The sequence below is a fragment of the Osmerus eperlanus genome, chromosome 20, assembly GCF_963692335.1.
Source record: "Osmerus eperlanus chromosome 20, fOsmEpe2.1, whole genome shotgun sequence".
NCBI lineage: Eukaryota > Metazoa > Chordata > Actinopteri > Osmeriformes > Osmeridae > Osmerus > Osmerus eperlanus.
This window is the reverse complement of record NC_085037.1, coordinates 9,705,306-9,730,509: the sequence shown is the minus strand read 5'-3', so window position 1 is coordinate 9,730,509 and position 25,204 is coordinate 9,705,306. Positions and strand designations below refer to the sequence as shown.

The 25,204-nt window shown below is 42.1% G+C and overlaps 2 protein-coding genes across 13 annotated transcripts; one reads left to right on the top strand and one right to left on the bottom strand.

Moving 5' to 3' along the window:
• Positions 1–4,037: 4,037 nt before the first annotated feature.
• LOC134007034 (myocyte-specific enhancer factor 2D homolog) lies at positions 4,038–19,393 on the top strand. Of its 10 annotated transcripts, none has more exons than XM_062446172.1 (13): positions 4,038–4,231; positions 8,805–9,189; positions 10,215–10,418; positions 10,742–10,879; positions 11,157–11,370; positions 11,532–11,582; positions 12,094–12,281; positions 12,545–12,574; positions 13,462–13,588; positions 13,800–13,959; positions 14,668–14,736; positions 15,182–15,232; positions 15,915–19,393. In XM_062446172.1, the coding sequence occupies exons 2-13, from the start codon at positions 9,136–9,138 to the stop codon at positions 16,363–16,365; spliced, it is 1,737 nt and encodes a 578-aa protein (XP_062302156.1). In that variant the 5' UTR covers positions 4,038–4,231; positions 8,805–9,135; the 3' UTR covers positions 16,366–19,393. The 10 variants fall into 10 exon arrangements, with proteins under 10 accessions (XP_062302156.1, XP_062302153.1, XP_062302158.1 ...); XM_062446169.1 differs by having other exon boundaries at positions 11,154–11,370; XM_062446170.1 differs by lacking the exon at positions 4,038–4,231 and adding an exon at positions 4,709–4,725 and having other exon boundaries at positions 11,154–11,370.
• tmem79a (transmembrane protein 79a) lies at positions 19,388–25,132 on the bottom strand. Of its 3 annotated transcripts, XM_062446181.1 has the most exons (6): positions 24,846–25,132; positions 24,593–24,755; positions 21,195–21,997; positions 20,730–20,915; positions 20,275–20,497; positions 19,388–20,148 (listed from the first exon to the last, which is right to left on the bottom strand). In XM_062446181.1, exons 3-6 carry the CDS (start codon positions 21,682–21,684, stop codon positions 19,956–19,958), a joined length of 1,092 nt encoding a protein of 363 aa, XP_062302165.1. In that variant the 5' UTR covers positions 21,685–21,997; positions 24,593–24,755; positions 24,846–25,132; the 3' UTR covers positions 19,388–19,955. The 3 variants fall into 3 exon arrangements, with proteins under 3 accessions (XP_062302165.1, XP_062302164.1, XP_062302166.1); XM_062446180.1 differs by lacking the exon at positions 24,593–24,755 and having other exon boundaries at positions 21,195–21,897; XM_062446182.1 differs by lacking the exons at positions 20,730–20,915; positions 24,593–24,755 and having other exon boundaries at positions 21,195–21,897.
• Between the last annotated feature and the right edge of the window lie 72 nt (positions 25,133–25,204).

The following is a 25,204-nucleotide window of genomic DNA, read 5'->3' as shown; positions in this document are numbered from 1 at the left end:
TTAGTTAAGAGATCAATTATATCAGTGAAAGTGAAATTACAATGCACAGGGCAACCATGCACAGAGGCCGAATAAACCGAAATGAAGGCTCATATTTCTCACCTCACAATTCTCACCAGGGGTCAGCCTTTTTTCTTTTGACCAGAACTATTTGGACATTCAACATAACGTGTAATTGGAGCTTTGCCCATCCAGATTCCTTGGACAAAGTGTTCCGACACTAACATTATTTTTTATATTAATTTAGCAGCAAATAAAGTATGCAGAAGATCAAGGATCATTCTAATGCAGTACCAAACGAACGTTGCCCAACATTTGCCTTTGCTAGTCAATCAAGGTTTGCTCAAACTGAGGAATTTTGTGTTTTTCCAATTAATTACTTTCCCATTTCGTTTTACATGGGCCAACAGAAAACAACCAAAAGTATAAACGGAACAAACAAGGCTATTGTCGTTTTGTTTTATGCATAGAAGATGGAGAGACGAATCTGAATTCCAGACATGCGTTTTTGTAAAGGAGCTTTTCAATGTGTCTGAATATTTAAGACACTTGTCTCACACAGGTAGCCCATATCGTGCACTTGAAGCGATAGGCTAATTATAAACAATTTGAGTAGATTTGAATTTAACTTTTATTCCATGTTCTTCATTTTGTAACGCATCTTTGGCACTTTAGACATGTGAATTTTTAGGCTTCGTGTAGGCTACAGGTAGGCTAGAGCCTGCGTATTATTAACAAGCATTTGGGAACCGTGTGACAAACAATGATGGCCGTTGCATGCGCGTGTTCCGTTGAGCTTTTGTAACGAAATTAAGTGCATGTTTTAATCTTTCAAATTTTAGGTCTATATCTTGTAAATGAAAATAATTTAGAATAAATTGATGGACTTCGGATGTACAGCGTATTTGGCATTCACTCAGAGAATGTAGCCTAAAACGAGACTGCAGCACAAGTTGGTTTATGTCAGTTTTGCAACTGCAAGTTAAACACAAACAACACCTCTAAACATTATTTTGATTGCTTTGAGTCAGAAATATTTCATAAGACAAAGAAATGCATTTCAATCATGTTCATTTGACAGACTTGTGCGTCAAAGTAAAGCCCTTTTTCGATTGTCATTTAACATTTAGCTACACCTACATAAAAAAACATTAAAGAAATAGCAAGACAACAGAATTTGCACAATGTCTGTTATAATGTAGGATATAATGTAGGCAATCTATCATTTTTGCAATGCTATTTGTTTTAGAGTCAAATAAAGAAAAAATAGAAAGAAATAATAGGCCTGTAAGTTTAGTTTTTTAATCCAAAATATATTATTATCATGGGTCTGAAAATAATAACAATGGCTATAGTCAACAGAACTAGACTTATTTCCAAAATGTAGAGGCTATATGATCTTTGTGTCGTCAAACATTTACCAAATGAATGTACTATGACTTCGCAAGAACATATTTGACATCAGGTAGATATAGGCCTAATTACATACACCTAGATTTAAATAATTGGTTAATTTGTTGTAACTTTTACTCACATTAACCAACTGTAGATTAATATATTTCAAAATATTTTAAATACTGAGTTTTTACAGAATCTCAACATCTTGTAACGGTCGTTTGCAATGTTATCAGGAGAGTCATCAGTAGGTAGTCTATATGTCTAAGTTTTGGGTCGATAGGGGTGTGTTGCGCGATCTTTTGGTGAGTGCAAACCATGCGTTACTGTGAATACTAGGTGATAGTCAGTCTTAGGTTTTCGTTTAAAGGGTTATGCTGCCACCGTGTGGTAAAGGTGTGTAGCTGATTGTAGAAAATACGTTCGACATTTATCTTTTATAACGTCGGCTACTACTGTTTTCATTAGGTCTTGCAAAGCAGCCAATTTTAAATTGTGTACCTACCACCAACACAAGGGTCCAATTTAGCTTTTACCGTGCACATAGCTAAAATGATGATATGCCTGGAATTTTGAGTTGTTTGTCATCTTTATTGATTTCACCTGTTCCAACTGACTTGATGGATAGGCCTACATTGACTTAGATTCCTTATTGTTTCTTTGTCTAGCGCTCAAAAACATAAACCATTAGGCTACTTACAGACGAACCCCCTCCCCCCAACATACACACACACACACACACACACCAGATCAAGAAAAACGACATCACACTCATACACTCTGACATTAGCTCAAGCATACAACGGCAAGGATAACCAGGTTTATTATTTTCTCAAAACTTCATGTCTGGATGTATAATCATTTCCTAAGCCTTTGAATGACCTCACATTCTTCTTTCAGCAAATCTAGTTGAGTTGGTTGTTGTGGCTAAAGTGGAGATATGTTGCAATAAATGATCTTATGCTTGATGAAATAGGCCTACTATAATGGAGTTGAATGAAAATAATGACAATACACAACAATTAAGCACATGTGCATTATTCATAGGCTATGGCCTATATATTTCCTGTTTTTCATATTGTCGAATGAGGTGAGTTGTGGATAGGAGTTTTTGTTTTTACCATCACCATGGTGACAGTGTGTTGCCAAGCAGCAGTCAGGGTGTGATGGCCCTTCAGAGCACACTAAACGCTAAAGGGCTGTCCGCCTACACACACCTCTCAGCTGAACAACACACCTTCGTACCAGTAGTTGTGGGTTTGTGTGTGTTGGACAAAAAATGCTTACAATGTGATTTAATCTGTAATAAACCAGTAACACTGTGGCAGGGCAAGTAGGCTATATCTTCCCATTAGAGCCTGTACACTTGTTCGAGAACAAGCACACATTTAACATGTATACATCTGTAGAGGCGATAAAATACTTTACAAATAAGATTCATAAGTCAACAAATATAAATATATTATTTATAGTCTATAACTCAGACTTGAACTTATTGGCATTTGTTTTTTAGTTCAGCTACACAAAGCTAGATGTTAGTTTACTGGGTCCCATCGGCTTACGAAGCATATCTCTTGTACCTTTAAGCTTCTTACATAAAAGAGAAAACATACTGAGTAATCTTCTATTCGCCATTTCCTGGTTGAGCTCTCTCTCTCTAGATCGCTCTCCCCTTGTCACTGTCTATCTAATTCCTCCACACCCAATCAATCAGTCTGAATGTATCATGTCTCATGGAATTGTAGGCCTACCAAGCATGTTTTTGTGTGGTGTTGGGTGTATTGAGACTGCAGAGATCGTGTGAAAAGGTGTGAATCAAATTTTCCAGTTATTTTCAGTTGTTGTTTTCTTATAGTAGGCCTATGTAGTATATATTTATAGTATATAAGAACATAGTATATAGCTATATCCTATAGCTATAGGAACATTGTATACAGTATACTACATACACATAGGCCTATAGCCTATCCTACTTATCCGACTTGACTTGTTGGGGTTTGACCTGTTTTTGACCTTGGCTAAAACGTAAGGTCCAATATGTTTGTTGTTGTGCAATAAATAATCCATTCATTTGTATTTTACATTTCAAAATACGAGATTTAGGCAGCCTGACTTTTTATTGAGGAATTGCTGACCGGACCTGTCTGGTATCACAATACCATTAGGTCAGGGCAGCCATCAACCTGTGGCAAAAGAAGACCAGGAACCAGAACACACTGTCTAAAACATAACTAGTTTCCTAACCATGGTTATCATTGTACTGCAATCGTTCATCTGGAATCAGGTTCTTTTAAAGAGTATAGGCACCCTCCTTTATTTTTATTTCCTGTCACGTTAGACAACTGTTAACGTACACGGTGAAATGTGACCTGTGTGCTGACCATGAGTTAACACAACAAATAACGGTTCTTGCTGGGCTGGTCCTACATTGTAGGCCACGGTGACATTTTCTGCACATGCAAAATCATGTTAAAGGTAAATAACGAGGCGGAGGGACACAAACATTATAGAAGAACATGGCCGTCACCTCCGTCATGTCCTCTCCTTCAGATCCTTCCCATTTACAGTAACTTATCCTATGATTGGCTTGGTATGTGCAGTATTGGCTTCGTATTGGCCCATGACAGGTCAATCATGAACTGGTGGCAATGACGTAGCTAGGCTGTGCTACACTGGTTAGGCTACACTGTATCGTTTGGCAGAATAGAATAGTTATATCTTTACTAAACGGAATGAAATAAGGGATTTATGTAAATAGTAACGACGCTTGTGATTATTGAACATCTTAAAATATACCGTTAAATAACACTGCTTCTTTACACTGTAATCATTCAGGGTAAGTGTACTTGTACATTTCCTTCCTGCGTTTTTTCTCTCTCGCAGTACAAGTGATTGCTTTATTGTTTAAATCAAGCAAATTCAACTACCCATGCATTATTATATCGATTGATTATCTATCAAATATAATTTACGGTTTTTGTACATATCAATCCTTGCTTGCTCTCTCGTTCGCACCGTCTTGGGGTTCTCTGGTGTATCCTATTTTGTTGGAAGTTGAGGCTTATAAACAGGTAATGGCTGTCGGTCGACTTAGAGATTGTGAAAATGGTAATAGAACACTTTGTTTTACTGACAAATGATTGTTAAAATCTTAAAAAATTGTCCATAAGTGTAGCCAAAACAGAAAAACAATTTTGAAGATTGAGCTCTGCTTACGTTTTTGGAGTGATGGGAAACTACCAAAATAAGAGCTGTCAAAATGATGCTAACCGCGAGCTGACACGGAGGATTCGTCGCTGGGTGTCGGTCCCTGAATGGCTTCTTCTCGTGGTCTGTAAAATATAGGCTCTTTACCTTGAAATCATGTTATAGGCTTGTTGTTCAGTCTAAATTGCCAAATTTCTTTCCTATCTATCTACCCATCTTCAGCTGAGCTGTCACTAATGGAAAATTAATCTAAAAAGTTTATACATACCTAAATGATCGAAAAGGACTGACGTCTAGTGTGATGGGGCTCTATATGCTGCACATATTGTCTTATCTGTTTTTATTACTTTTGGAGATAATATTTGAAGGTCTTTACAAAGTCTAGGCCTTCATGTTAACTTATCAGTGCAAGACATGGCATATAGGCTACATACATACATACTAGTCCAGTTTTCAGAGATTCTATAAAACCGAAATGCTCCCATCACACGTTTTTCCAGTAAAATACTAAATACCTTTGGACAGGTTTGGGCTTGTAGTAAATTGTTTTAGCCATTTGTCATATTTGTTACAGTCAGTAACAGCCCTGTACAGCCCTGGGAAATAGATTTTAGGATTGTCAGCAAAAGCTGTCGCAATTAAAGGAAACCTTCAAATGAACTACAATCAATGCTTTCTAATATAGGTGTGTATCATATTTCTGCAGAACCACCTTTAACTCCCCTTCGTTATTTTGTTGGATTGTCTCAGGATTGACAATCAATAATGGAATGTGATTGATTTGAGTCTATAGGCCAGATCTCAAAACTGTGATCACTGTTTGCTACTCCTTCTGTTCTAACTCATTAGATAGTTCCTAGCAAAAAGGGATTAGACTTTTAGAAAAAAGACAGAAGAGTAATGCAACTCCATCCCTCAGCAGGCAGGACTTCTTTTCCACTTCATGTGCTTGATCTTCATATCAGGACTTGCCACATTCATTGACCAATAATCACCACCATAATCCACTAAAGGTCACTGCCACTACAAAATAGTTCAAAACAGACAGACCCGGGGCCATTATTACACTCTCCCTCCCCCACATTAGAGGTATTTGATCAATCCTGAATTATAAACACAGTTAGCAAATGATTTGTGGGAATTTAATGAAAGCTTAATTTTACCTATAGGTGATGGATTTTATCTATAGCTGTATTTTAATGACATTGATGGAATCATAAAATCCCAAACCTTTCATGAATGTCTCTGGAACTGAGATTGAGTTTAAAGGATGCCCCTACAAATATTTGCATCACTGTGTGTCACATAGTGAGGTGGTTTTGATAGAGCTCAGCATGAGTCAAGCTATGTACACATTATCTAGCCTGCTGTCTGATCAGTCCTCCAGCAAGGCCCTAATTGAGCCATCAGCGCCTGTAGAGGAAGAAGGAGGATGGACTCAATTATAGTAATGAGGGCTAGCAATACAGAGGGCAGCAGAGAATGCTGGACACAAGCATCACCGAAAAGGCTTGTTCCAGCCAATCGCCACTTGATCCAAATGCCTAAAGTCTAACCTGTCCACAAAATCAAGTTCCTACTAAAATGATCTTATTTGCATATTGCCACATGTCTAGCTGCTTAATTCCTGATTATGTATTCAAAAGACAGTTCCCAATCTCATTTTTAGAAGAGTGGTAATGAAGAGTTTTTTTAAGTGATCACTTGTAGTAGACAGAAAAAAATCTATCAAATCAACTTTAATGCCCACCCAAGTCCTTTGCTTCCCTCAATAGAAGCCCATTGGCTTTAAAAGCCAGATTAAGTGCTAATCTGAGCATATTTAATGTTTGATAATGGACATTATCACAGGGAATGAACCCCAGGGTGCTTCTGATTCTCAGAGATGTCAGATTGTTAACTGACAGTGACCTACATAAGCAATACCCGCCAATTCTTACAGTGCTTTACAGACTTAAAGAAATGTTTACCCTATGCAAGTGGATAATTTTAGTTCTTCATGAGTCATGACTATGGTATGTTGCAGTTTTTTTAGGTAAAGGTGTCTAATGCACCATCAGTATTTCTGTGTTTTGGAATGCACCCATGTCTTAATAACAGAAAGCAATGCATCCCTATGGTTCTTGATCAATTATTTATTGTACTATACTTCTTCATACCATTCCATTCTGTCAGTTGTAATCAGCTGTAATGATGTGCCTTTCACTCTGTAATCCAACTTTACAAATATTCCAGTCACTCAGTCTGTCTGTGTTTTCCATTGATGCCCTGTAACAGTAACATTGTGTGAATGTGTGTTGGAGTGTGTCCCAATATGTTCTGCTCAATTTGGGGGGGATTCCTGTGTGGACTTGCCCTCACTATCCAGCACCCGTTGATGCCAAAAGAAGGCATTTTGTGGGTGAGAAGGGCTGTACCAACAGCTACAGAAATGAGTTTGCATATTTTCCATCTGGCCTCACAATGATCCCACAGAAAAGCGGGGACTTGAAAGAGGAAACGCTACAACATTTACATAATAGCCACAAAGCTGTGTTCATGGGAAGATATGAGTGTGGTGTTATTGGATGGCTTGTGGCATAGCTGGAGAGTTTTACGGCTGTAATGCCAACAGTATTTCCTTGCTTTGCAGTTGTACACTACATGGGATGATGAAATAGGACTGAATGAATAATTAAAGTAAAGAACATGGTGCCACCAAAACAGCCAGATGAAGAACTCCAAATTGCCCATTAGATTTGTGAACAAGTATCCAAGATAGTAAAGCTCCTAGCGTATGAGTGTTTGTGGACAGCTGTAAGACTGAGATGGGAAGGGGGTTAAACATAAGGTATGGTACCAACTGTTCTAGCATGTGGGTAAGCTTTGTAAAGGGGGAGGTAGTAGGACACATGTAAGGGTCACAGGTGGGCTCTGATTAGAGGTTAGCTACAGTCTCTGGGCAGATTAAGCCTGAATCATGTAGAGTCATTGGCTATTCCACTGAAGGTTTTCACTACAGCTGAGCACAGCAATATTACATGGCCTACATAAAACTTGTTGAAAGTACATAAGTGCTTGGTTGAATGTCAACCGTTGGGTCTGCTTCTGCGAAGAGGACAGACAAACATGTTGAGATGAGGACCTAAACCCTACCCTTTAGCTGAAATGGTCTTGTGACAGGAAAAGACCTGTGTTTGGAGTGGATGGGTCGTGTGAGGTAACTCTGCCTTGGGGCTCACTCTCTCTGTGAGTCTGCGGTGAAATATACCAAACGGAAATGAAGCGGCGATGGAGCGAGTGAACACATTGTGTGTGGAAGGTGAAAAGGAATGAGATTTGTTCCAGATCCTGTGGCTTTGGCAGGAAGTGGCGGAGGTTGGAGGGGAAATGGTGTGTTAGAGTGAGAATGGCGGGCTGCCATGGAAACCAACAATATTACGAGTGTCTTCTACAACATTGGAGGAAAATTGGCCTCCTAAAATGTAGAAGATTATTTAACACTAGAATTACCTTTATGCCATTCTGTTATCATGTGTCTCCACTCAACTGTTGCATGGCACATTTTTCCATGGGGAGAAAGTGACTCAAGTGAAATAATCCATCACTGCTTTATCTACTCAATGTCACTCGGTCACCTCCTTCACCACTAAAAATCTGGTTAGGGGATGTGCTAATATGCTAGTGCCCACTCTGGGGGAAAAAACACATTTGTCTGAGATAGCAGGGAGTGCAATCACAAACCCCTGAAGGAAGAAATGTGTGTTGTGAGAACAAATATATTTTTAGTCGCTTATCACAGCGACCAAGGCTTTCTATGATGTTCTTGTGCATGGGAATTCCCTCCCAGATAGCTAGCTAGTTCGCTAACTGTCAGTCACATGGTTGTCCACTGCCTAGCTCTATAGATGGAATGGGAAAAGATAGATTAGCAACAGTTAGCATGCCTTCTGTTTTAGTGGAACATAGGCAACATACACCTATTCCCAGTTTTTCTATGTTGACCTGAACATGTGTGTGTGTGACAGTGAGTGTATGTAAGCTACACTTTGTTCTGCTCAAACAGGTCTAAACACCTTACTATGCTGACATGCTATTGTACTGAATGCAGAACAGATTCTGACACAGTATTGTGTCGCCATCCCCATGTCTGTAAAATGTCTACATTTCGTCTGTGAATCACACAAGTAATAATCATAGGATTCTGCTCTGTTTTATTTTAGGAGTGAAAGATTCCTTACGGACAACAGTCATTTGGAAGCGGCCACCTTTGCCTCCCCTAACTACACGATGAATTAAGGATACTACCAGTCCTGCCATCTGCATCCCTGCAACGCTGAAAGGGAGAAAGTAACCCCTCTGCCCTTTCATAGTAGACCCCGGGCAGAGGAGTACTTGACTTTGCAAGTGTTTTTTGACGCTGGTGTGCGTGTGTTCATGAGTGTGTTTGTGGCCCAGAAAAAGCGAGTAGGCTACACTCCACCTCTCTACTGCTGAGGAGAAGGCCCTTCCCTGTTGTATTGGACCCGCTGTCCAGCGCCACCGCCAGCCATTATGGGGAGGAAAAAGATTCAGATCCAGAGGATCACAGATGAGAGGAACAAACAGGTGAGGTGTCTGACACTGCGTCTCCGTAATGTGTGTGTGTGTGTTTGTGGGGGGAAGGGGCACAAGCAGGGCCGTTTGTGTGTCACAGCCTACTAAGGACCATCTGACACCACAGGACAGGTTCCAATATTGCCACCTGTTATCTAGGGAGTTGAGTTCCCCAAACGTGTTCCGAAAAGGTCACAGAGAAGGAAGATCAGACTGAAAGGAGAGTGTTGGTTTGCATTCAGTTTGTCTGATCACAAAATGGGACTGTGTGTGTTTTCCTACTAGAGACTGTCAAAACACAAAGTCAAAACACAAAGTCAAGCGCTCATCATATTGTGCATGAGTGATTTCTATTCGCAGGTGTAAATTACATGTGTTCCATTTTTAAAGAGTGACCAGGCCAAGCAAGCACACACAGTTCAAACCAACATGGAGTCAGTTTGATCACCCTCAGCTCTCAGGACAGCTGCTCCAGATAAATCAATCCTCCCATAGCAGCTGCAAGGCAATGGATGCTGCCATAGCTATCCAGGACAGACAGTTACTGATCTGTGTGTGGTGTGTGTGTGTGTGTGTGTGTGTGTGTGTGTGCACTGACATGCTTGTGTATGGAGAAACGATTCATAGGTTTTCACTGTGGGTGACCTGGGTGTTTAGTTGTTTTGTGTAATTACCCACGGGTGGGGGTGGAGGTGCCATGCCTTGTTTTTTGTGGCCGGATATTGAGAGTCCTTATCAGTTTTAACAGTATGCTAATTATCTCATTTTCATCTTCTGGGGTCTAACCATCTAGGCATTGAAAGGAAGGCAGAGAAGAATGAAGCATTGTTGTTAAAGAAAGGGGTTAGGTTAAATAAACAGAAAAACACAAAAACCACTTTAGGTTAAACTGTTCAAATGTTCTGGTCTCGTCACAAAACGATTCACACACAGCTTAGCCAACGGATATGTGGTTCCAATGACAGTTTCGCCCCGACATTCATCTTCAAACCCTCCATTACTTATGATCTCATCCACCCCCTCTCACCATGGCGTAGGTGACGTTTACGAAGAGGAAGTTTGGTCTCATGAAGAAGGCCTATGAGCTGAGTGTGCTGTGTGACTGTGAGATCGCCCTCATCATCTTCAACCACTCCAACAAGCTGTTCCAGTATGCCAGCACCGACATGGACAAAGTCTTGCTCAAATACACAGAGTACAACGAGCCCCATGAGAGCAGAACCAATGCAGACATCATTGAGGTAAAGGACTGTCTTTTATTTCTGTATTTTTATTATTGACCCATTTGATTATTATTTCTACGGGTCATGTGCTTGTCAATAAACCCCAGCGATATGTCGGATACTTTTGGATGCCAAAAAAGCTGCCTGCCCGAAACAAACAGCCAGTTGTCCTCGAGGAAGTGAATGAGATGCCTTCTTCAGCCATTCAGCTCTGTTTGTTCTTCTATTGCCTAGTGTAGCATAGTGAGGTACTAGATTTACAGTTCCAGTAAGAGATTTCTTGAAGTTTTCACTCACTTCTCCATACCAATTTTCTAATGAATATGCTTCCATGTATTTAGACATTGCGAAAGAAAGGCTTCAATGGTTGTGACAGCCCTGAGCCTGATGGAGAGGACTCCATTGACCAAAGCCCCTTGAATGATGACAAATACCGCAAAAACACAGAAGATCTGGACATCCTGTTCAAACGCTATGGTGTAAGTGCCCCCTCCCTGCTACCAAGTAGCGAGAAGCCTCGAAATTGACCTAACTTTCACTTGTTTATCTCTTAATATGTATTAATAGAATGATAGCCTAACTGTTTGAGAAAAATAAAGCCACTGCAGACTTTTGTGACAGTGGTGCATTGTTTCATACTTAGTCACAATAATTGAGCTCTGCAATCTTAAAGCCTGTGTGTTTATTGGGAAATAAGGGAGCTGGAAGATGTGGTAAGGTCTAAACTTTCTCTCTCATTCCTCCCTACTCTAGCAGACAGCTGCCCAGCCCCCCACGTTTTCCATGCCAGTCACAGTTCAGGCCACCAATCAGAACACCGTGCAGTTCAGTAACCCCGGTAATGCCCTGGTAACCACCTCTTACGTCACATCCTCATCTCTCTCCGATCCCCACCTCTTGTCACCACAGCAACCAGCTCTGCAGAGAAACACGGTGTCTCCTGGGTTGCCACAGCGACCGGCAAGTGCAGGTGAGTGAGAGAATGGATTGCATTCCACTGTACATGTGGAGGAAATTAGGTCATCCGTCTTGTCCCCACAAAGCCATAAGTAGCAAATCATTAAACTATTGACTAGTGGCCGGGGTAGTAATGGTCCTTTTCTTGTTTGTGTTTTTTATCCTTTTGAACAGGAGCACTTCTCGGAGGCGACAACTCAAATGGAGGATGTCCAAGTCCAGTCCGTGAGTACTAACTGTCACACTGTACACTGAATATACTCACTAAACACTCAACCACCCTACAATTAAGTCACAGTAAGAGCAAATAATGGTTCCATCTTGAGTTTGGATCTCTTCGTTCACTCCCCGACTTCTCAAGTACCATTCCACCATAACTGTGACTGACCCAGATCTGTCACATGTCACAGGGTCAGTGGGCATGCCTGGTATCCCCTGAACACATATTGGAGAGACCACAGCAATGTGGGAGAGAGGGAGACCCAGAAGGGTCAGGTATCACTCCCCCTCCCACCCAACCCTACCCTTCTGGAGGTCTTGACCTAGAAACATTTTGTTATACAATTTATCTGTATGGGAAATGGCTTCCTAGATAGATATTCTATATATCAATTTCTTTATTTCCATATTAAACCGGGCTTCCTCAATCACTGGTAAATCACCTGTGTGTGTTTCTTATCAATTCTGTTTAATTTGCCTCATATTTATGTATTTATTTATTTGTTAATACCTCCAGCTAATGGATACATTAGTGCCAGGGCATCTCCAGGCCTCCTATCTGTTTCCAATGGCAACAGCCTGGGGAAAGTAGGTCCAGCCAAGTCTCCGCCCCCGCCGCCCAGCCCCCAGATGGTCAACAGCCGCAAGCCAGACCTCCGGGTCATCACCTCGCAGAGTGGAAAGAGTCTAATGCAGATGCAGATGGTGAGCTAAAGCAGGCCAAACTAGGCCATATAAAACCAAATACTTTCTAATAACTTTCATGGATGTGAATTGTGTGCAAAGAATGAGATGTGAGTATTTGCTCTTTGCTCCTTTTTTTTGCTAAACTGATCATACCTGTGTGTGTGTGTAAATGTACATGGCCAGTGTACACGCACACCATCCTTAAATTGAAGGCCGACATACGTTTATTGGGTCGATGAACAGACCAGAGTTGTAATTGTTTGCGCTCACGCCCCTTGCAGACAGAGGATGAGCTGGAGTTGGTGACTGAGGTGACGACCCATCCCACACGTCACTCGCATGTGTTGGTGACCATGGACTCATTAACATGGTCACAGTATCATTCAAGCCTGACTATAGATGGTCCCTTTGTTTTGATATCGATCCTGTGTGGTCCAGTGTGGCATGTGCTGGTCTAGTCATCAGTCCACGGTAGTCACCCTAATGCATGCGGGGCCAGAATCATGGTTGAACCATTCCAACATGATTGAATGCAGTTGTAATCTGTCACATGATTAGAAGTGCAGTATATGTTTAGCTTATGTATGTATTGAACTGAAACACTCTCTCACCCTGTGAGCGCTGAACCACCCCTAGCCAGACCTAGTGCCTTTGACATGGTATAGATTCCTAAGTAAACATCAAACTATAGTTATAGTGAGTAATCCCAACTCTTGTCCACTAAGGATATGGGATCAAGGGGTTGTTTACGGAAAGATCCTTACATACAGTAATGCTTGGACGAGAGTTCAGCAACGAGCTGCACTGAAATCATGGTGTCGTTTTTGACCGGGCCACCTACTGTACCTCCCCTTACAATGTTGCTGTCTCACTGTATTGTGACCAACACTTTGCAGTGCATTTCTGCTGATCACAATACATTATTTACATCTCCGACCACCAATGTAGCTTGCAATTAGATTGCCGGACAAAGAACAGCGTATGTGAAAGTTTCACTCATGTTCCACGTTCATGCCTCCTTGATGCATGTTACAAGTTGTCTCATGACAGTACATTCACCTTGGAACGAGCCATCAAAAGTCTTAATCATACACACGGAAGCATGCCAAAGCAACGTTCATTCAAAGGAGACACGTTAATCAACTGTCGCTACTTTGATTCTCTGTAACCATCGACCATTTCTCTTTTTTCCCCCCAGAATGCTCAGAGACTGGCTGGTGCCCAAGTTGCACAAGCGCTCACCACGCCGGTGGTCTCCGTGGCAACACCCAGTCTGCTGGCACAGGGGCTGCCCTTCTCTGCCATGCCGACAGCTTACAACACAGGTGACCAGGAGCAGATGCTTTCACTGCAAATATAGAAATGGAACTCTTCTGGTGTTTTAGTTTGAGGGAAACCTAAATATGGAACATGAAACAAAAGAACATTTTTGAGGAAGCTCAAATTGACAGATTAGATTAGAAATGTTTGTTTGTATCTGTTAAGTATGCACCTGTTTGAATAGTGTATTCTTTATTTATTCCCCTTTTTCCTCAGACTATCAATTGACAAGCGCTGATATCACCGCTCTCCATGCTCTTGCGTCACCTAGCGGCCTGCTACCAGCCAACGTGTCCACATGGCAGCAGCAACAGCATCAACAGTCTGTATCGCAGCAACAACAGCAACTCAGTCTGGCTTCACTTAGCAACTTGGTGTAAGTTTTCGACATGGGTTGCCATGACATTCAGTATCACACAGTTTGTTTCTAGAACACCAGGATCGCAGTTCCCCGAAGGTTCTTCAGAAGGAGATCATCTGTTGGACCTTGGCTAAAATGAACCAGAGTTTTTACCAAGGATTAACCGTTACAAAACTTTCTTCAAACTATAAATAACTGTTTAACTCAACTGGTCAACACTATGCAGCTGATTCCTTCAGTCCACTAGTGTTCCATGGCATGAATCTATTGTTGAATTTCAAGTCTTTGATCTTTTCCCTGCATGCTCTTTCCTTGTTTGCCTAAACATGCACTGTCAGAGTGCAGGGGAAAAGACCCCAAACATCCATTAAAGACTATTGAGATTCAACCTAAATACAAGCAATTCACATCCTGAAGGATAGGTGAATTGGTGTCACATAGCAACATCCCAGTCTCTTCACACCCTAAAACACCATTATCTCCAGCTTTCAGTCGTTCAAGGTCTGTTGGTGGCTTTCCTCAGACGAGCCACCAATGTGCACTGTCCCTCATGACCTGTGCACACAGACCGTCTCTGCTGGAGGGGAGGGGGGAACTTAAGAGGTCGGAAAGCTCAGCTCCGGGAGAGTGTAAAACCAAGTGCCTGACCCCAGCGCGGTGCTATTTGGATGGGGGAGGACACTGTGAAAGCCTTGTAAGTGTGTTCTCTCCTCTTGTCCACAGCATGTGGGGTATGGACAAACAGAGCGGCGAGCTGTCTAGCCAGATCTCCAGTCTAGCAGCCAATTTGAGGTGAATGTGTGTGATGTCCTGCTGTTCTTATTGGTGTGGTGCACCTTCAAGTGGCACGGTTCTTCACTTTACCCGGTTTTACCTCTAATTTCTGACTAGCTATCTGTCATATGGAATCCCTGTGTAGAACTTAGTTTTTGGGAACCTCGATAGATTTATATGCACACACACAAGACACATACATAAATATTATTTGTGTCCTTTACATATACCGTGAGAGGGGAGAATCAATTTATTTGTTATCCATCTCTAACAAGTTGCTATCATTCTTGTGATTTGTTTTTCTGCCCATCTACTGTATGTTTGTGTACACTTGTTTGTGTACATACAGATTAGATGGATTCAAGGACTGGTATATGTGTTCATATACCTTTTTCTTTCACATTGCTCTCATTTCATAAACCTTATTTTCTCAAGTGGTCCAACATTTTCTTTCTCCCTACAGCGTGTCCTCGCCGTCCAACCTGCTCTTGGGTAGAGATGAGTGGTTGGGACGGTACTGTATTACTTCCTGTATCGTTGTGTGTCTGTGCTTTTTGGTTGCCAAGGCATGTCTATGCTGTCTGCATAAAAAAAAAAGAAAAAAATGCGACTCGCCTACGCCATAGCAGAGTCACTCTCTCATACAGACCATTTCATGCTTGAATTGCTGTTGGGCAGCTATGTGGTGAAATGTGGGAGCTGAGAAAGGAATCAGTAACCTTCTGGGTGGCAAGCCATACCGAAGGCGTCTCGCTTTAGCATCGTCACTCATCTAACCCTAAATAAACCCCCCCTTACCCTAAATATATTTGGATGATATGCTATTGTACCTTATGAGACAAGATGTCTATGAAATAAGAGGTGCAACTTAAACCCACTAGTCACATGGAATTTGAGGGTATGTGGATTATGTGGATGATATTATTATTTGGGTGAATGCAAAGTGAAAAACTAGTGGATGGAGTTCGGTATGGCTAGCCAATCAAGGCTTCTAATGCTTGTAGTGTATTGGGTTGTTTGACTGTTGATGTGTTGCTACGCCATGTTGGTGTCTCAGGTTTTGTGATTTGAAAATCCATTCCAACGTGTCATGTAATCTTTGTATTCAAGTTTTCTCTTAACTTCTTTCTCCTTCCTTCCTTCCTTCCTTCTTTGTTTTCACACCATGACTGGCCTCCTCTTTCTCTGTCTCACAGGCCCGTGACCCATATACCTCAGAGCACCATGCTAACCGTCAACACCAACTCCAATGTGAGCATCAAGTCTGAGCCTGTGTCGCCTGGCAGAGATCGCAACACCCAGTGTTCTGTTCCCTCCTCCACCTCTTCCTCGTCCGGAGGCGGGGTCCTGACGGCAACGGCCCCACCCCAGTACCCAGGCTCCCTGCTGTGCCTGGAGCCCCCTACTGGCCGCTCTCCCGCAGACAGCATCAGCAGCAACGCCAGCTCTTACGAGGGGAGTGACCGCGATGACCCGGCGGCAGGTGGCGGCGGCGTCTCCACACACGCCGCGGGTAACGCAGGCCCATCGGGTGGAGCCCTCCCCCCTGAGTTTAGCCCCTCAGCTGAGGTCCACAGGGCGCAGAGCGAGGCAGAGCAGGAGGGAGCAAATGTCAAACGCATAAGACTTGACACGTGGGTCACATAAAAGCAGCAATGCCAAACCGTCCTCACCCCTGAAAGCACCAATAACACTGACACCACACGTATAAATACATATAGACACGGACACGTCTCACACCCTCCCACTTATCCCACCTCATTGACACTGCCATTTGTTCACCTCCACACAAGGTCTAGCCCCTCTCGGCCTCCATCTAAACCTATAAATCCACCTACCCGGTCAGTCCCACAGGACTCAGACGCTGAGCCGGAAATGTGCGATTGTTTACTGGTGTTTTTCGAACGAGGTATCTCATTGAATATGAAGAGAACACAATCGGAATGCCGTCTTTTAAATGGTTGTTTAATTTAATTTGATGGTGTGGACAGGTGTATTAAGAGTGCATATTATCTCCCAAGGTTGATTGCTCATCGATGTTAAGAGCAGATGAAAGTCTTCGCTTGTAGACCGCACAGTCAACAACTTTATGTATTGAATTTGAGCTGCATCTGCATAATTGACAGTATGATCTGTTTTAATCTGTGCTTGGAGTGGACTGGGTTGTAGACTGAGCTTCTCACGGGACTAACTGCCACGTTCACTCAACAGTTCTGCTCTAAAAATGTTTTCAATAAGCACTGTCCGTGAAAAAGCACCTTTTGGGGTGACAACAAGCATGACTCAGCTCAGTTCAAAAGATTGCAAAGAGACCCGGACGGGCTGCGAGGATTTTGCGGTTAGGGCAGACTGAAACTGCGTGCACCAACATCAACATTCAAGCCCAGCCAAAGACTCAGGTAGCACTCCGTCGTCAACTAGCACTCTCATCAAGGCCTAGAACAAGTAGAGACTCATTGCCAGAGTGCCGACATCAACCTCCTCTTGTACTAAAATGCCAAATGCCTCATCACATGCAAAAGGAGCATTGTAGAAACAGAAGATGCTCAAGAACGCGACAAATGAAAATTGACTTACGCCAGGCTTTGAATTAGCTTTCGGTGAGAATGCCTCAAGTCATAGTTTTATTATTTTTTTCCAATTTGGAAGGAATTTGCCCCCAATGATAATTGAAATCAGAAAACGCATAATGGTTTTTACTCTTAGAGACAGTAGTTTATGACATAGGTTTCTCTGGTTAGGGAAGTGTTTGGTCTTTTCAGTGATGCATTATAGATTTGAAGGTTGAGACTGTTGATGATTGTTCATAAGTAACAATTCAAATTTTTTTATGAAACACCCTATCATACAAAAGCTTTGATGTTCTCTTAGCTCTGTTTAGCACTTGTATGTGTTCCAGAAGAGCCGCTACAGCAGAATACAAGAACACACAGTATTCTAGACATTCTATATTCTATATTTCTACCGCCTCAGTCGGCAGCAAAGCAATTGGCTCCCTAGTGAGGACGATAAGTGTACATATGAATATATTTGCATAAACTTTGGTAGGTATCCCTAAAACAAGCAATGTGTTCATTCTCAGTGAATCTGTTTGCGTATGAGTGTAATTTGATATGTTCAAGCTACAATGCAGGAGCCCTGCAGCACTAGGTGGTGAGTCACCTTGTTTAGTAACCTATTTAATGCTAGTGTTGATGGTGTGCACTTTTTTGTCTCTCATTTATTCTTTAGAGGCCTGTTGTGATGTCATAATGTTATTTTGCCACATACACTGAACCCAATCCCACAATAAGATGAAAATGGTGGACACAACTTGAATTATTTACGTAGATAGTTGGACTAATTAACTACATTTTGTTGTAGGTCTGAATTTCATAATTCTGTGAGGTCAGATCAGTAAGGATACACTTGAAACTTCAGTACTGCATACATTATAAAATTATGTTTAAGCAAAACATTTCATCTGTAAAATTAGTTGCCACCTATATAAGTTTTAATCTTTTAAAATGTTCAAATGTGAATCCCAAATTCTGAGTGTCATTTTGAACAGACACCTGGAAATAACTGATTTAATATCAGTGCCTGACATGGGAATTCCAGGGTTCACTGTGTGTGGCCAACCAGGAGTTGAACTAGTGGCTGCATTAACTATGAATGTGCAGATCACAGTGGGATGTACAGTGTGAGGCTGGCATGATTGCTCTGTATTACACCAAGAATCACTTACTTTCTACACAAGTTTTGCTCTGACAGCTTTGTGGCACAAAACAGGTCATTTATAGGCAATTTAAAGTGACACCACCTAGATTGGCTTTAACATTGTTAATGTACAAATAGCTTTCTCTTTCCAATCTAGCAATGTAGTCTCAAGACAATCTATATGAGCAATGAAATATCCACGACCCTGTTTTTTGTGTACAATGTTTTTTTTTTTAACTCACTATTTTTCAAGTGTTTATTTGTGCTGGTAAAAGTTCATTGTCTATTATTACTAGTAATAATAATATTATTATTATTATTATTATGGAGCTCTTATTTTTCTGCTATTTTGTGTAGAATAGCCAACCTTTTTTATGTAATCTACCTTATTGTATACAGACTGGTTTCCTTCTATGATACAACTAAAATTGCACGATCAGTCATTGTGGTATTAGCAAAAGCAATGAAGGAAAATACCCGTTTAATGCTGCAATTTAAATTAAGACAGAATATATTTATAAAATGTGGGAAACTGAAATTTTTAATTTGAAAATAAACATGCATGGGATAAGAAACTTAAAAAGAATCATGTTAATAAACAGTAGAAATAAACAACATGCATCACAAATGAGTAAAATATCTCAGAAGAAATGTAGCATAAATACACAAGATAAAGTATAGGTAATATATTGTGTTCCGCTATGTTCTTTGGGTTTTTGTTGTAAGAATTACTTAATTTGTTGTTTTTGAGAATGATATACATTTTGTGTATATTTTCATATACAAAGTATGCACTGATATGTTAAAATTCTATACCGCTTTTACAAAAGTGTTTGTTGTACCAAAGTATCCAAGTCCCTTGAAACCTTATCCTTTTTTTGGCGTATGTTTTACCGTATTTTATATATTAAATAGACAAATTGAGTGAAATAATCTATTGTCATCATTTAAAATGATAAAAAAAAGCAAAACCCTCTGATGGCTTTATTGAATTTATGACTTTATCAATCTGTTTTATATAGCAGCATACAAAATAAAAATAATTCACAGTCGTAAGAAATTGTAATTCAATTGTGTGTAGCCACAAGCATGACAATGGTTATAGAGATACTGAATATTCTAAAATCACATGAAATACAAATTCTAAATGTGAAATTTCAGTATTAATTGTCGTATTCCTTATGTACACTACATTCTACATGTATCATAAGAAAGTTTGATCTAAAAAGTCGTGATCATTATTCATTCACGTTTATCAGTTCATTTCAGCATTAATTTCCTTCACCACTCAAAAACAATGGCACTATATGTTATCACTTACTTTACAAATAGCATGTTGAATTATTATTACAATACCAAAGAACATGAATAATCCAGAAAGGCCTTCAGTCAATCTGGAACCAAGTAAACATCATAATAGTTGTTTTGCATGTTTTGGAAACATCTCCCTTTAACCCCAGTATTTCTAATGCTGTATAGACTCATTTACACTTCACACACATCTTTCTTCTTGAGGACATTCCTTTTCACTCCACTCCTCACCCAAACCATCTCTGCCTGGGAGGTGGGGCAGTGGTGGGCGGGGCCACATCAAAGATGGCCCCTTCTCTGAGTGACGAGCAGACAAAGTAGAGGTTGGCTCCCAGCATGACCAGCATGGGGAGGAAGGAAAGACCAAATCCCAAACCTCTCGCACTGCTGCCCAGAGACACACAGACCCAGTAAATCAACCTACAGAACAGGGATAGAACAAAGTGAGAATGGCAAAATAAAGAACACATCCATTCTGTATCATGCTTGCACAAAATAAAAGTTGTCACACACAACCTACGTATAGGAGAAGATTAGAACACACACCTGCCAAAGGTGAAGACAATAGTCAGCAGAGGGACTATCTTTAGAAAGTCCTGGCTGATATATGTGGCCATGACAGCCAACAGCAAAAAGTAGAAGAGGAAGAGAGCCAGTGAGTCGCTGACGAAGTGCCAGTGCACCAACACTTCCCTGCTCTCCACCCTCCTGTCATACAGGGGGGTCAGCGCACCATAGCGCAACCGAGCCACGCCCTGCACCATAACACCTGAGAGAGAGAGACAGAGACGGGGAGAGAGAGAGAGAGAGAGAGAGAGAGAGAGAGAGAGAGAGAGAGAGAGAGAGAGAGAGAGAGAGAGAGAAAAGATAAGGGGAGGAAAATATAAATTAATGAGATTGCTTGGGTAACCTGATACCAGTTCAATATACACTGATAATAATAAAAATCCTACTGTAATGCGTAACCAACCAAAAACATAGCTTTAATAAAACAACCTTACCCAGCATAATGGGAACAATAGCGAAAAAGGAGCAGCGCAGTGTGTACACAAGCCTGAGTGGGGCACTGTCGAGCAATGGGGCATCGAAAGGCAAGAAAGCATAGCCTCCCCACACCAGCAGAGGGAAGAGCAGTGCAGCCACGGCAACACCCACACTGAGCTTCAGCTTGTCACTGTCACATATGTCTAAATAGAAGAAGAAATATAAACATTAGAAACGACCAGTTAAGTGTTATCACTGCACTTGCTGGTAGCCAGAATGACATCATGTGACTTTAAAATGTTTTGTCTGCTAAAAGTCTGCTAGCGTCTGCTAGTACAGTTAAATGATCTTATATTGAGCATGACATAACTTAAAGCATTGTGGGTGCATACACTGGAAAGTATCCAAAGTTGATTGTTCATTCCTCTTTGGTACAGAACATAGATTACATCATTCAGGAGAGAAAAACCCTAATGACTTACATGTGAAGTCGTCCTCCTCTGTCCACTCAGGATAGTATTGCACTGGTGAGATTGTCGTATGTGGCTCCATCAGAGGACGCTTCTCCAGAAGCTCTTCCTCATTCTCTTGTGGAAGCTCCTGCTTCCATGAAGGGCACACTATATTGACTTTTGGCGAAAAAAACGGTGCTTCCTTTTCTGCGATACAGTCCTCTAGGTATTCACGGTTCATGTCTTGATTATCGGGAACTGATCCATGACTGCCGTCACCGTGTTCTCCCGTCCTCTCGACCCCGTCTTCCATCCATCTCTCTCCCTCTGGCATGCTTTCTCTCCACTTGAATCTGGCCTTATTTTCTGAATGGCTCTTTTCTTCCTTCTCTTCAGCGGTGTTCTGGAGCTCTGAACCATCCTGACTTTTTCTAGGGATTTGAGGTTCTGGATTGGCTTCATTGTTCGAAGGTCTTTCATTGCTACCTCTCTGCGAGTTTCCAATTTGTTGCTCAGACATATTAAATGGAGAGAACGGTGTCAACAAGTATACCGTGTGTTTATATTTGTTTCAGGCTTTTTACATGCAGCCTAAGGTGTGACTTCACTGACAACCTTAAGGAGTGCTATATTAGTTATCCTCTCATGTCTCAGTATGCTGTCCTCAATGATTTAGATCTGCATCATCTCTGTACCAGTGTAGTTCCAGTGCCACAGGCTTGATCTGAATTCTCTGCAGGAAAGAAATATGGGCTTTTAAAAAATGTGTTCTTGAACTTGTATTGGTCTTAAGAGTGCTAATAGCAAAGTGTTAATAAAGATGTCTTCATAACCTGTGGCACCAGGTCCACAGGTTAAAGAGGCCCAACGCATGTTCGCCGACCAGATTCTGAGTGTGGAGCGAGCAAACCCGGATTCCCTTGTAAATGGACTGCATTTATTGTTATCGTACTCTGCGACTTTAACAAAGGTAATCTCAGCCACGAACTCCCTAAATACAGACAATTCATCAAATGCCCAACCAGAGAAGAGAACACTATGGATCACTGCCACACTACAGTCAGTAGAGCCTACCACGCCGTCCCTTGTGCAGCACTGGGTCACCTCTGACCATACCATGGTCCATCTGATTCCTGCATACAGGCAGAAATGAAAGCTCTGTAAACCTGTTGTGAGGACATCAAAACAGTGGACCAGTGAGGCTGTGGAGGATCCGCGGGCATGCTTGGACTGTACTGACTGGGATATGTTCACGACTGCTACCAATAGTCTGGATGAACTCACAGAGGCTGTGACATCATACATCAGCTTCTGTGAGGACTGCTGTATTCCAACACGCACCAGGGTGAACTTCAACAACGACAAGCCCTGGTTCTCAGCAGAGCTCAGAAGGTTGAGGTCAGAGAAGGAGGAAGCATTTAGGAGTGGGGATAGAGACAGATTCAAGGAGTCAAAGAACAAGTTTAGCAAGGCGGTGAGAGAGGCTAAACGACTGTACGCAGAGAGACTAAAGCATCAGTTCTCTGCTAACGACTCTGCTTCTGTCTGGAGAGGGCTCAGGCAGATTACCAACTAGAAGCCCAGAGCCCCCCACTCCACTAACGACTCCCGCCTGGCCAACGACCTGAATGAGTTCTACTGTAGATTTGAAAGGCAATTGGACAGTCCTGAACTACCCCTTCCCACCCATGAGGCCTCCTCCCTCACCCCCTCTACAGTGACGACTCTCTCCATTCAGGAGGGTGAAGTTAACAGACTTTTCAAGAGGAAGAACCCCCGCAAAGCAGCTGGGCCGGAATCTGTCTCTCCTGCCACCCTCAAGCACTGCGCTGACCAGCTGTCTCTGGTGTTCACCTACATCTTTAACACCTCCCTGGAGACATGCCATGTGCCAGCCTGTCTCAAGTCCTCCACCATCATCCCTGTGCCCAAAAAGACAAGGCCAACAGGACTCAATGACTACAGACCCGTAGCCCTGACCTCTGTGGTAATGAATTCTTTTGAGCGCCTTGTGCTGGCACACCTCAAATCCATCACAGACCCTTTCCTGGACCCACTGCAGTTTGCCTACAGAGCCAACAGATCTGTGGATGATGCCGTTAACATGGCCCTCCACTTCACCCTACAGCACCTGGATTCCCCAGCATCCTATTCCAGGATCCTGTTTGTGGACTTCAGCTCTGCCTTCAACACCATCATCCCCACCCTGCTTCAGGACAAGCTCTCCCAGCTGAACGTGCTCGACTCCACCTGCAGGTGGATCACAGACTTCCTGTCTGACAGGAAGCAGTGTGTTAAGCTGGGAACACACTGACTCCCGGTCCATCAGCACCGGATCACCTCAGGGCTGCGTCCTTTCCCCTCTGCTCTGCTCTTCTCCCTGTACACCAACAGTCACAGTCATCCGTCTGTTAAACTTCTGAAGTTTGCGGACGACACCACCCTCATTGGGCTCATTTCTGACGGGGATGAGTCTGACTATAGGTGGGAAGCTGACAACCTGGTGACCTGGTGTAGCCAGAACAACTTAGAGCTCAATGGTCTTAAGACAGTGGAGATGGTTGTGGACTTCAGGAAGATTACAGCCCCACTCACCCCCATCACCCTGTGCGACTCCCCAGTCAACACTGTGGAGTCCTTCCGCTTCCTGGGCACCATCCTCTCCCAGGACCTCAAGTGGGAACTAAACATCAGCTCCCTCACCAAAAAAGCACAACAGAGGATGTACTTCCTACGACAGCTGAAGAAATTCAACCTGCCAAAGACAATGATGGTGCACTTCTACACAGCCATCATTGAGTCCATCCTCACCTCTTCCATCACCATCTGGTACGCTGCTGCCACTGCCAAGGTCAAGAGCAGACTGCAGCATATCATCCGCACTGCTGAGAAGGTGGTCGGCTGCAATCTGCCTACCCTCGAGGACCTGCACACCTCGAGGACCCTAAGGCGTGCGAGGAAGACTGTGGCCGACCCCACCCACCCTGGTCACTCCCTGTTCCAGCTACTCCCCTCTGGCAGAAGGCTGCGGTCCATCAGGACCAAAACCTCACGCCATAAGAACAGTTTCTTTCCATCTGCTACTGGCCTCTTCAACAAGGCCAAGGACTCCCATTGACATTCATTCACTTATTTAACTATTATAAGTCCATCTAATGGCAATTACAGTATGCACGAGCCACCTTACCTCAGTATCCGATTGCTGTATTCGATGTTGACCACTCACGCTGCTCATTCTTATATATATTTTATTTTATATTTAAATTGTTGTATTCTTACATTGTTTAGTTCTTAGAAATAGTTAAACTTTTGTACTTTTACTTAATTTAAGATTCGTATATGTTTAGTGTTTTGCACCTCCCTGCCACAGTAAATTCCGTGTTTGTATAACATACATGGATAATAAAACGAATTCTGATTCTGATAACATGCTATAATTAGGCGATATTGATTTCATAATGACCACCCAAGGAACTTTACAAGGCGCTTCCAGGAACAAAATGTCAAAAAGCACATGAATATCGATAACCATAGTTTGATTCGGATATAATACGCTAAACTGCACGTTTCATGTGGGTAGTTACCCATAATCTGAGAACCAACAAAACAAATTTAAAATCTTTGTAGCCTATAGGCTACAATATTTAGGAAATAATAAAACAAACTAGTCGGTGAACTTACCGCGGTTTCTCTCCGCAGAGAAAGTAAACAGGGAAGTTCCAAGTAACGCTAAGCAGTAAGAATATGACTTTTGATATGACGACATAAATATGGAACTCGGAAGAAAAAGTAGGCTTAGTAGTTGAACAGGTGTGGCCACCCGCAGGTAAATCATTGTTGGAAAGACTTGTGATTGTTCATGACTCCACCCCTAGTGACGTAGCCTATTATTTTGTGTTGAATTAATATCCCACACTCAAAATTCATTGTAGGGTGAATGCTATGTTAACGCCAGCAATTTTTTTATACAATTAACTCCTGTAATCCTATAAGCCAGAATGCAACTGCGACATAGCCCACTCTGCGTTGTATATTCTGCA